Genomic DNA, 12,099 nt, shown 5'->3' with positions numbered 1-12,099 from the left:
CTAACTTTTAGGAAACCATAGTCAGCTAAACCTCAAGGATCCTCATCTAACCAAGGAGGAACCCGTGTCCCAGGCAGCTGAAATCCTTGTCTGAAGCCCTGCACGAGGGTAAGGAGCCACACCACTGGTTCTGTTTTCCACTCCTGAAAGCCCATGGATATCCCCAGTACTTCTAAAACACCCCATATCTCTCCTTGTAGTATCCATGAAAAAAAAAAAAAAAAAAAAAGAGATGGGGACCAAGATGCAGGATCAGAGGTAGGAGCATGAAGCCTGGTGTTGATTTGGGAAGAGAATAAGTTGGGGCATGAAGAGGAGGGAGAATCAGGAGAATCAGGGAGGTTGGATCTGAAAGGACATGGATGGAAGAGGGATCTGAGGTGAGGTGGGATGGAGGAGATGGAAGAGGAGGACATGGCCAAGCATCTCTTTGGGCCAGGTCAGTCCTCTCCTACCTTGGTGGGCTGGAGGTGCTCAAAGATGTTCTCTCTGAGGGTTGCCACGGCTCTGTTGGCATTTCTCTCCTGCTTGTACATCTGTGTGGTGGGGGGGATGGAGGGGGCTGTGGCTGCATTCAGGTAGGTCCCATTCCCAAAGGCCAGAATGGCATTTTCTTCATAGGGAAAAAGATGGAGGGAAACACTTGTCAAGGCAAAGGAAAGCAGACACATCCCTTCTCCACCCTTCTTTGGCTTCATCCCCCAGCTGTATGCCCGAGGGGTCTTCAGAGCTTTTTTGTTGCAAGCTAGAGACATTTCTGAGCAGAAATCATCCTCCAGGAGCCCCAGCAGCTCCTGGGGGATGCTGAGCCAGGAGGTACTTACGGAGACAGATGTTGTCAGTGAAGAGGTGGAGGAAGGTCTCACACTCTTCCTGCCTGTTGCCACTGGCATTGCAAGTGCACCAGGGAGCAATGCTGGAAGTTGAGTTGTCGATGTAGTTGGGGGTGATGGGGCTGCCTGCCAGGAAGGATGGAGAATTGTTACCCCCAGGCTGGTACTTCAAGAAGAGAGAATGATTTTTCCCTCCTTGCCCCCCTCCTGGGTTGCTCTGCTGAGCCCCAAGGTGATGGGAGCAACAAGAAGATCCTTCAAGTCCCAGGTCTGGTTTGCTCCAAGGGAGGAGCAGAGGGGCAGTGGCAACCCTTGTGGTCACCCCCCTACCCCCAAAGCCAAGGAGAAGATGCCCTCAGCCCAAGGAGTGGGCATTTCCTGGGAACTCAGGTTCCCTGAGGACATTCCAAAGCTGTGTGGGAATGTGCAGAGGGGTTTCCACACTGCCACTGAAGGAAACAAACCCAGTCTCCCGAATGGTAACAAAGGAAGGATTGAAGCAGAATGAAATCTTGACCCCAAAAGCTGCCAATCTATTCCACCCATCAGCAAGGACCATGTCCAGTGGCCACTGGTGCTTCTCTTTGGGCTCTGGCTGGCTTTGTGCTGGCAGCTCTGCAGCTTCTGAAACCTCAATTTCGTGCCCTCTGAAGCCAGCAGGGTGGCAGGGGATGGTGATTTCCAGTGGCATCCCTGGTGACACATCAGGGAACCCTTAATGAGCAGATGCCCTGGAGCAGCCCATCCATTTCCACCTGAGAGAGAAGCTGGGATGTTCCTCCTTCCATCCTCAAGTTATCCCATACTCATGGCTCAGGTTTCTCCTCCAGGCAGCCCAGCACCTCCTCCAGTTCTCACTCCCAGCTCTGCACCTCCCATCCCTCTCCAGCAAGGGAAACTTCCCACCCAGGGGAGATGTTCCCTGCTCAAAGAGGGGGAGAAAACCCAAGGAAAGGACTCGGCCTCTTACCTATGATCCCCGTGTAGGCCAGCAGACAGGCAGCAAAGCTGTCCCTCCTGCAGCCACTGGCAGTCTGCTGGGAGGGCTGGCAATTAAACTGGAACTCGGCGTAGCGTGACCTGGGGGGACAGGAGGAGAGAACGGGGGGGTCAGCACAGATATTGGGGACAGAAAGGGACATCCCAGCAGGGAAAGCCCTTTGCAAAAGGCTTTGCTGCTTGTGATTTGAGGAGACAAAGTGCTGCTGTCCAAAGGCAGAGTGGTTCCAAAGAATGTTTATCGGTACGGTGATAGGTGCTTTATATAGATAAAATTAAAATATTTTATTTTTATAATTACATTTTTTTAAAAATAGTTTATTATTACCCATCCCTGGCAGTGTTGAAGGTTGGATGGGGCTTGGAGCAACCTGGGCTGGTAGGAGGTGTCCCTGCCCATGGCAGGGGGTTAGAAAAAAGATGATCTTGAAGGTCCCTTCCAGCCCAAACCAGTCTGGGGTTCTGTGATGATTTAGGGGATGCAGGCTCTGTATTATTCATGTCAGCAGAGCCCACCCCAAGCTGGGAAATTGAAGGGGTTGCAGCTGTGGAGAAGCTGCCAGGGGATGAGGCAGTGCAGGCAGGGTTGGCCCTGGAATATTTCACTTTGTTCCTGGCTCTCCTGGTGGTTTCTGCACTGCTGGCTGTGAGCAGGACACACAGCAACCCCTTGCCCCCACCATGTCTCTGGAGGGGGTTTTATATTATATGTGCAGAGACCAAAGAACCAGGTAATTAACAGCTGTGCTGAGCACAGGAAACTGGTTCCATCCTTCTGGGAAGCATCCCCATCCCCTTTGAACTTCTTCTGTCCCTCTGGGCCCACTTGTCTTGTTAAGGAGAGGGCAGTGACTCCTCCAGCTCAGATTCCTTGGGTAGCCAGGGGGAAATCTGAGCCAGAGCTGGTGTGGCTCAGGGGTTTGGCATCTCTCAGAGGCAGCTTCAGATGCCCAGCTCAGTTTTTCTCCTCCACCCCACACGTCTGGGGTGCAGAGAGCTGGGGGGGTATGGGTACCAACCCATCCTGCCAAGAGGATGCTGCAGGTCTCACCTCCCTTTGTGAAAAACAAAACAAAACAGATTTTTTTAAAAATTTAACTTAAAGATTGGTGGTAGGGGATGGCTGCTGGAAGGTCAGCTCAGGAGGTCCCACAGTAATGAGAGACTGGGACAGTAGTGGGAGATCTGGGGGACACTTGCTCTTCTTCCCCAGGCTTGGCCCCAGCTGCACCCAGGACCCTGAGTGGTGCAGCTCATCTGCTGCTGTGGTCTGACATCTCCTGATGGATGGATGGGCCTTGATCCTGAGAGCTGCATGTGGGTTGGCCTGCTGGAATACCAAAGACTTTTTGAGGGGAGAAACAGTACCAAAAAACCCACAAAAAACCCACTTATGGGGTGCAGCTGTGAGTGTGCAGAAGGGATGGGTCCATGCATGCATGGGGCTGGAACAGAAACAGAGGAGCAAACCATCCTGTCCAGGTACTGTGTGGGGCATCTGGAGTGACACCTGGGGCATCAGCAGAAAATCCAGCCTTGCAGCAGAAGGGTGCATTGTTTCCTAATATATTATTAATTTTTCTAAAGAAAAAAAATAAAATCAAGACATGGTTTTAAGGTATCTTCACAGGCTAGTGACTGTCAGGATAACTTGGGTGCTCCTCAAGGATGCTGTGGGCTGGGGAACATGGGCAGTGAGGAGACAGATTGGGGGAAGTGGCTGCAAGCACCCCATACCCCATCCCTGCCTATCCAGCACCTTCTTGGAACTGTTCCCAGAGCAGCTCTTTCTTGAGGACCAAAGCCAGAAACCCACAGAATAGGTCTGAAAAGCTCCAGCTCAAACACCTCCAAGTCTTCTCCTCTCTGTTGATACCTTCTATATGGAGTACAAGGTAAGGACACAACTTTCTGTGATTCTGGGTCATGGGGAGGAGCCACTTGGGCAATGGTTGTGGTGGGTTGTGGTGGGATTGGTTCCTCCAGACAGGATCCTTCAGGTGAGCACCTGGATGTCACTGCTGCCCCAACCCCAAGCAACCTCTCCTCCTTGACCACCCCCTTACCTGCAAAATACAAGGTAAAGACACAACTTTCTATGATTCTATGTCATGGGGAGGAGCCACTTGTGCAATGGCTCCTCCAGGGTTCCTCCAGACAGGGTCCTTCAGGTGGGCACCTGGATGTCACTGCTGTCCCAACCCCAAGAAACCTCTCCACCTGGATCACCCCCTCACCTGCAGAGTAAGTACAAGACAAGGACACAACTTTCTATGATTCTATGAGATGGCTCATGGGGAGGAGCCTCTTAGGCAATGGCTTCTCAGTGGGTTGTGGTGAGATGGGTTCCTCCAGATAGGGTCCTTCAGCTGAGCACCTGGATGTCTCTGCCTTGTCTGAGGGACACCTCTCCACCTTGATCACCCCCTTACCTGCAGAGTAAGTCCAAGATAAGGACACAGCTTTCTATGATTCTATGAGATGGCTCATGGGGAGGAGCCCCACGGCTTCTCAATGGGATGGGTTCCTCCAGACAGGATCCTTCAGGTGATCACCTGGATGTCACTGCTGCCCCAACCCCAATCAACCTCTCCTCCTTGACCCCCCCCCTCACCTGCAGACATAGTTTTCCCTGCAGGAATCCAGTGGTGCCAGGCAGTTGGGTTTTTCCTTGGACTCGTAGGAGCAGGCTGGGACGATGGTTTGGCGCCGGCGCTCGGCACAGGCGGTGTCATCGCAGGGGCAGAAGAGGAGCTCGTGGGTGTACTCTGGGGGCACACGGTCGAAGAACTTCCTCAGGGCTTTGTGGCACTTGGAACGGTTGCAGGTGTCAGCCCGGGCCAGGCGGCGGATGCAGAAGGAGACGTACTCAGTCCTCAGCCTCTGGCACATCTCGTCCACGTTGCAGGCTTTGGCGGCGTCCAGGCAGCGGTTGACCTGGGTCACCTCGTTCTCTGAGCCTGCCAAGGGGTGGAGAATGGGAGGGGGGAGGTTTTGTGCTGGCCTCCCCAGCAGCAGAACCAAACTGGGCTGAGATCTTCACCCCCAACCCACCCTCATCCATGGACACCCCCATGAGGCCACCACCAGCTCTAGAAATGGGGTGGCCTTGGTGACGTCAACCTTATGGCCACCATCAGCCTTTGAAAGGTGGTGGCCAGGGGGACATCAACCTTATGGCCACCACCAGCTCTAGAAAAGGGGTGGCCAGGGGGACATCAAGCTTATGGCCACCACCAGCTCTAGAAAAGGGATAGCCAGGGGGACATCAACCTTATGGCCATCTTGTTGAGGCCACCACCACCTCTAGAAAAGGGGTGGCCATGGTGACATCAGCCTTATAGCCACCACCAGCTCTAGAAATGGGGTGGCCAGGGGGACATCAACCTTATGGCCACCATCAGCCTTTGAAAGGTGGTGGCCAGGGGGACATCAACCTTATGGCCACCTCAGTGAGGCCATCACCAGCTCTAGAAAATGGGGGCCAGGGGGACATCAACTTTATGGCCACCACCAGCCCTAGAAAGGTAGTGCCCAGGAGGACATCAACCTTATGGCCATCATCAGCCCTAGAAAGGCAGCATCCAGGGGGACATCAGCCTTTGCTCTCTGTGTCCCAGCAGGGCCAAATCCCCTGGCCCTACTCACCTTTCTCAGGAGGTGCCATGGCCACCCAACAAACCTCACAGCTCAGTCCTTTGACCCTACCCCTGCTTCTCCAGAACCATTCTATGATTACCACTTCGCTGCCCAGCCAGTTTTACTCTGCTTCAAAATCCTGCCAGTGTGCTAACCATGCATAAAAATCCCCATCCCTGGCTTTTGCTGTGCTCCACAAAGCCCTGTAGGACTTCAGTGAAAGAGGAAAAGCTCCTGTAAAGAGGCCATGACCCAGCAGAGAGCTCTGTGCATGCTTCACTTTCCATGCTCAAATCAGTCAAGTGGAGTCAATCAGAAGCTGTGAGGTCAGGCAGCATCCCCTCCTCTCCCTGCTCAGAGTGCTGGGGGCTGATGAGTCCTGAGCTCATTTGCTCCTGGATGTTTTCACCTAACGAGTTCCTTGTTATCCTGGGGACTGCAGACATCCAGCCTGCTGCTCCTTACACCCTCACCATTCCAGCTGGGAATGCCACGCCTGGCTCAGGTGAGTGTTTGGGAAGAGCTGCCACAGGATGGGTGGTTTGGGACCAGAGATACATAAGGGGTGTCTCTACATCCTCCCAGGTGGGGCATTTGGTAACAAAAATCACCACTGGAAAATGGTGCACAAGCAGAGGTGAAGGCTGAGGGTGGTGGCATCTGGGATGCTGGTGATGGATGGTTTAATAGCTGCCACCTTGACCTTTTTTTAGCTGCTGAGCTGGGGGTTTGTGCCCTCCAGGGGGTTAAAAAGTGTTGGGCAGCTCTGGTGATGTTATTAAGTGGATTACATGATGCAAAGCAGAAGGTGGGGGCTGCCCCCAGAGCAGGGGGTTAAAGGCTGTGGCTGGGGTCACCCAGCAGGTTGGGTTATTCAGGTTTTCTTCCTGCAGAGTTTGATCCTGTGACTGATGGGGAAGTGAACTGTGATACCACAACCAAGCAGCCATCCACCTGCTGTGGAGAATCTCTGCTGGCTCGTTGGAAGAGTCCCTGAGCCCCAGCCCTTCACAGACGTGAAAAAAGCCAAAGAATGAAACCCGGGAGTGTGAAAATCACAAGGACCTGTCCTTCCACCAACAGGTCAGCCCAGGAATCATTATCAGCTTCTACTGCAAGGTCTCAGCAAGAGAAACAAGTCCATGGCACTTGATCCCTGTCTGTCTGAAGCAGGCAGGGAGCATCTTCCCAGCCACCTACCTGCAGTGATGGATGCCAGCCGGACGTAATCAAAGCCTCTGATGAAGGGCTCATAAGGGGAACTCTCCAGTACATTCATCCCTGGGTTGAAAAGAAAACTTTGTGAGAAGGCAGCTGAGGCTCCTGAGGGATGTCTGGGATGGACAAGGTTCCATGGATGCAGTGCAGGTTTGCTTGGTGGGTCCCAGGGGATGTGTGCTCTGAAAACCATCAGTAAATGGATACTCAGAGTCCCAGGAACTGATGTATGGCCCTGTCCTTAGAGAAGGGGCTGGGATGTAACAGGCTTTTAAAAATATATCAGAGGTGTGGAGTAGGACAGCCTCGCAGGGAACTGTGGAGTTGCAACCCCCCACAGCTCAAATCCTGGGCCCTGTGTCACTGCCAGCACAGAGGGATTGGATCTTGATGATCTCTGAGGTCCCTTCCAACCCAAACCATTCTGATTATCACTGAGCTCACCAGACTGGGGCAGAGGCTCCTGCAGATGGGCAGAGTTCAAACAACCAGCTCCCAATACCTGGGTTTCCATCACCAACCTTGCCACTTCCCACTCCTCACCTCTCCCTAGGTGTGGCAACACACCCACCTTCCTATTTATTGACACCTCTTCCCTCCTCCTTGCCAGGAGCTCTTTCTTTTACTTGTCAGAGAGCTAATGACCCACAGCTCCTGCAGACAACTTCCCTGCTTCATTTTCAAGTTTCTGGGAAGCTCGTTTCATTCAATCAGTGCTTCTCATTCAGATGCTCAGGGGGCTGTGATGCTCCAGCACCCTGATGGATACCACAGGACATTAGGGAAGCAAACAGCATAGAATCATTTATTATTATTACTATTATTATTATTATTATTGTTGTTGTTGTTGTTATTGTTATTATTAATTTTTGTTGGGATTTTTTGTTTGGTTTGGGGGGTTTTTTGGTTTGGGATTTTTTTGTTTCATTGTTTTTTGGTTTGGTTTGGTTTTTGTTTTTTTTTTGTGAGTCATTGAGATGGATAGGGAGAGCAGCAGCAGATGCACTGGCTGGGATAAAAGGACTATCAAACCTCATGCTCCAGGCATATGCTGATCACCAGCTGTGGTCAGGATGAAAGAGCTCCCAGGGTAGGCAGCCCTGTGCAAAAGACCAGGGGTGCATTACAAGGCAGTTTTACACCTTCCTTGAAATATCTTCTGTCCTTACTGGCTGGAGAGGGGCCCATTTGGATGTTGGAGCAGTTTTATGTCCTGAGGATATAGCACCTTATCAGAGAATTGTTATGGGGTTGTCAACGTGTTATTGTGTCTCCAAACTTGGGGGGGGGAGAGGAGGGAGTTGGCTAAACACAGGGGTGTTCAAGAGGAGCTGAGTCAATTCTATGCTCTGTAAATTCCCTGCATGGACACTTCCACAATTGATTGATTTATTTTTTTTATAAGAGGGTTTCTAGGAAGCTCTTTGCAGCCTCCTGGATACGTAGGGCTGAGAGGCAAAGCCCTTTCCAGAGCATCTGGGTTGGTTTCCTTTCTCTGTCAATTAAACATGGGGGAAAAGTTCCGAAACCTGAGGCTCTGATTAAATATTATTTCTCCAGGGAAATTAAGGCTTGGATGTCAACAAGTTTGGGAGTGTAAATCTGCATTGGAAGTCAACCCAGTGCTTGAAAAAAAAGGGGGTCCCAAAGTGCAGGTCCCAAGCTGCTGGGCAGGGAGCCCATCCAAAGGGGCCACCCATCACCCACCCCCTGCTCTGCATCTGGAGAGCCACATCTGGATGCACCCAGCACTCCCTGACATCCTCTCCCTGCTCTTCCAGGAGTGTTCCCAGAGCTGGGAGTACTCCTGACACCTCTGTCCTGAGCAGATGGACCATGCCCAAAGCTTCAGGCCAGGAAAGGTCAGCAGGGAAGGAGTTGCAACTCAGCCTGTTCAGCTGAAGGGAGAAACTGGATTGCCACCTCTTCTCCAAGCTCCACTTCCATGGAACAGCTTATCCAGAGAGGTGGGAGATGCCCCATCCCTGGAAACTGCAAAGGTCAGGTTGGATGGGGCTCTGAGCAACCTGATCTTGCTGAAGATGCTCATTGTAGGGGGGTGGAACTGGATGAGCTTTAAAATCCCTCCCAACCCAACCCATTCAATGGTTCTATGGTTCTAAGCTCACCTGGCAATTAATGATGAGGAAGATTGGATCCTGGAGGTCTCCTATTTCTCCAGCCAGTTCACATCACCCTGCACCCTGGTTTTCCAGGTTTTCCAGGAACTTGGCCAAGCAGTTCCCTTCCTGACAAGCCTGTGCATGATGGTTGCCATCTTCTTCATTTTGCTTGGCCTTTTGGCCTGTGTTTTCACCCCTGCACTTTTCTTCTCCTCTTTCAGCCAGCAGTGTTTTATTAATCTATTTCAGACTCTATGGCTGGAAGGTTCTGTTTTATTCCCCATTTTAATTTTCATGGTGCATAAACCACTCACCAGCCTGACAAGGAGGAGTTATGGCCACTGAGGTCTACTTTTATGATGACTCTTAAAAAACGTCAAAATCTAAACTTACTAAATACTGGCTCTGGGAACACTTTAAATTCCCACTTGATGTCACCAGCCCCAGATCTTCACTAACCCAAAGACACTGGTGCATTTGAGAGCCTCCAAAAGAGTGATTATTTTATTTTTTTTTTAAGTTCATGCTGGCTTTTTTTTTTTTCCCCTCAGTGCTCATGTTTTGTAGGTTGTTTCACAGCTTTCCTGGTCTTGCCTAGCAAAACAAATCACACATTTCCCCAGCAGAGGATCTCAAGGCATACTGGGAACATCCCAAAAAAGTGGTCAGGTTAAAAAAAAAAATAAAATAAAGTGTGGGGGGGTTTCAGGATTGCTTTCCCCAGTGTGCCATTACCATGGGGGTCAGTAGAGCTTGAGCTGGGCACAGAGTGACCCTTCTTTTGCAGCCACTTAGGTGCTGGGGAGCTCTAGAGAAAGCCCCAGCAGGACTTCCCTTTGAGGAAAATGATCAGAAAGGAGCAGCCAGGCTCGACTGACCTTCCATCAAGGTGTGGTGGATGCTCCAGTAGACACTCAAGCAATGCTTCTCCTTTTTCATGCCTCTCTTGCACTTGCAGCCGTAGAGCTGGCTGGAGAGCAGGGCGGTCACGGTGCTCCGGCACTGGTTCTTGGCATCTGGACCCAGTTTGTTGGCTCCATTGCCAGCAATGCACTGACGGAGGGTCCTGAATTTGGCACTGCAGATGGGGTCGTTGGTGCAGGACTCTCCTGCTTGAAGGCAGTCCCTGCTGGAGCTGACAGCTTCTGCCATGCCTTCTGCAAGGAAAGCAGAGAAAGGAAGGGGGTGAGGGTGATGGAGCAACCTCAGGTGGGAAGGAATTGTGTCTCTCCCAGGAACTGGATGGGGCTGGGATGTCCATCTTGACATGTGGAGATGGAAATCCTGCTCATCACCATCCACTCTACAAGCAATGAGCATTTTTTATAACCACAGAAAGTTTTGAGACCTCCAAGAGCATCCAGTCCAAGTTTTGACCAACACCATAACCTGACCACTAACCCACATCCTTAAGGACCAGCTCCAAACACCTTTTAAATGCCTCCAGGGATGGTGACTCCACCACTGTCCTGGGCCATTCCAATGCCTGACAACCCTCTCAGTGAAAAAATGTTTCCTATTATCCAGCCTAAGCCAAAGGATTCTTGAAGTGGGCAGATCCCTCCCCAGTGGGGCAGCTGGAAGGTTGAGCTGCCCAGGCTTGACCTCCCACTCAGGGATTGCCAAGAGGATGGGGAGCACTGCCTGCTCAAGGAAGAATAAGAATCCCAGAGTCATTTTAGTTGAAAAAAAAAAAACCTTTAGGATCAAATCCAGCTGTTAATATAGCACAGTGCCAAGGCCACCACCAAACCATGTCCCTCAGCACCACATCTGCATGGCTTCTGAGTACCTCCAGGGATGGTGGCTGGTTCCTAACAAACATCATTTTTTTTGGATAAGGACACCTTACCCTTCATGAGGTAGATAAAGCAGGAGCACCTTCTGGGTTTTGATCCCTTCCAGACTCTCTGGAGAAAAATGTGGGGCTTTGATTTCCATCTCTGAAAGCTTCACGTGATCTCCCCTCTCTCCAAGAGTCCATTGATCCCCTCAAAGTCCCTTTTTCCACCTTCCACCTGCTCTGAATTTCTGCACCTGCTTCTCCTTCCCTCCCAGCTCAGCACTTGAGCCCAGTAAATCCCATTTTCCTCCCTCAGCAGTCAGGGGGGGTTGTTAAGGAGCTGCTTCTGCTGCTCTTGATTAGAGGAGGAGGCAGCAGCTGGAGTTCAGACATTTCAATTATGTTTATTACAAACTTTGGGTGAACCCACCAGGAGGTTTCCTCCTGAAATATCTCAACTGCATCTCAAATGCAAAACCTTTCCTCACACTCCAGATTATTTTGAAGTGCCTCATGGCCAACATCAAGCTTTCAGTTATTTCAAATCTCCCAGCACCTCAAATTTGAGTTCTCCTCCCCTTGATTTATTCATAGACCTGGCTTATTTAGCACTCAAGGCTTGCTTGGATCTGCCAAACATGGAGAAATTATTTCAAACGTGTAGGAAACTCTGCCTTGGGCTGTCACATCTTGAAGAACTCTGAACACAAAGGAACCAGTTTCCTTGAAACATCATTTGGGCTGCAATTTCACTGAGATCCATAAAATGAGCTGGAGCTGCTCATAGTCTCTGCTTCCAGACACCACTGAATTTGCCATGCACATATCTGAGCAGAATCCATGGGGATTAAAATATAAAAATAATAATAATAAAAAAAATGTGTTTGAATTATTTTACCCTAGCTTAATCCAAAGGATCTCCTCTGGAGAAGTCTAAAGCATGGCAGATTTTATTCTAGAAGGGCTGACTTTGTCAGTGTCATATCAGCTGCTAGAAAAGTAGGTTAAAATAGAAATTATGACCCTTCTTCCCCCTCCCTGCCACATGAATTGCAGAAGATACTCCCCAGGATGGTTATAAACACAGCCAGCCTGGTAAAAGCAGTGAAACACTTTGGGATCTCACTTACAATAAATCAAGCAGATTGACCATGGGAGAAATTTTCCCTGCAAATTTTTAAGTAAATATATCCTCAAGCTGAGAATTGCTTCATAGAACAAAGGCCAGGGGTGAATATTGACAGCCTAAACCCCAAGCATAAACCCCCCCCCCCCCATCTTTCCAGGCTTTAATGACTGAGGGGCTTGAAGTGGAGCATTACAAATGACCCATTCCATAATCATGTCACTTAAAACCCAAATCATTCAGGGGCTTTTATTGTTAGTGATGTCTTTGCCACTGAGACAACATAACACCACGTTTGCCTCCTTGCACTGCCCCTGAGAGAGTAATTTTATGCAACATTAACAGAGAGCCTCTTAGGAAGAAAAAAAAAAAAAAAAA

The 12,099-nt window shown here is 50.3% G+C and overlaps 1 protein-coding gene across 1 annotated transcript in view; it reads right to left on the bottom strand.

Annotated features, from left to right (window-relative positions):
* GFRA4 (GDNF family receptor alpha 4) overlaps positions 1-12,099 on the bottom strand; it is a 55,097-nt gene that overhangs the window by 945 nt on the left and 42,053 nt on the right. The window contains exons 2-7 of the mRNA XM_071753146.1: positions 9,691-9,969; positions 6,672-6,752; positions 4,447-4,792; positions 1,804-1,913; positions 825-959; positions 456-613 (exon numbers count right to left, since the gene is read on the bottom strand). Coding sequence (XP_071609247.1) covers positions 456-613; positions 825-959; positions 1,804-1,913; positions 4,447-4,792; positions 6,672-6,752; positions 9,691-9,969 — 1,109 coding nt within the window. The remainder of the gene's footprint in view (positions 1-455; positions 614-824; positions 960-1,803; positions 1,914-4,446; positions 4,793-6,671; positions 6,753-9,690; positions 9,970-12,099) is intronic.

This window comes from Heliangelus exortis, chromosome 10 (genome assembly GCF_036169615.1).
Source record: "Heliangelus exortis chromosome 10, bHelExo1.hap1, whole genome shotgun sequence".
Lineage (NCBI taxonomy): Eukaryota > Metazoa > Chordata > Aves > Apodiformes > Trochilidae > Heliangelus > Heliangelus exortis.
The sequence above is the reverse complement of the archived record's forward strand: the minus strand, read 5'-3'. Positions and strand labels throughout refer to the sequence as shown.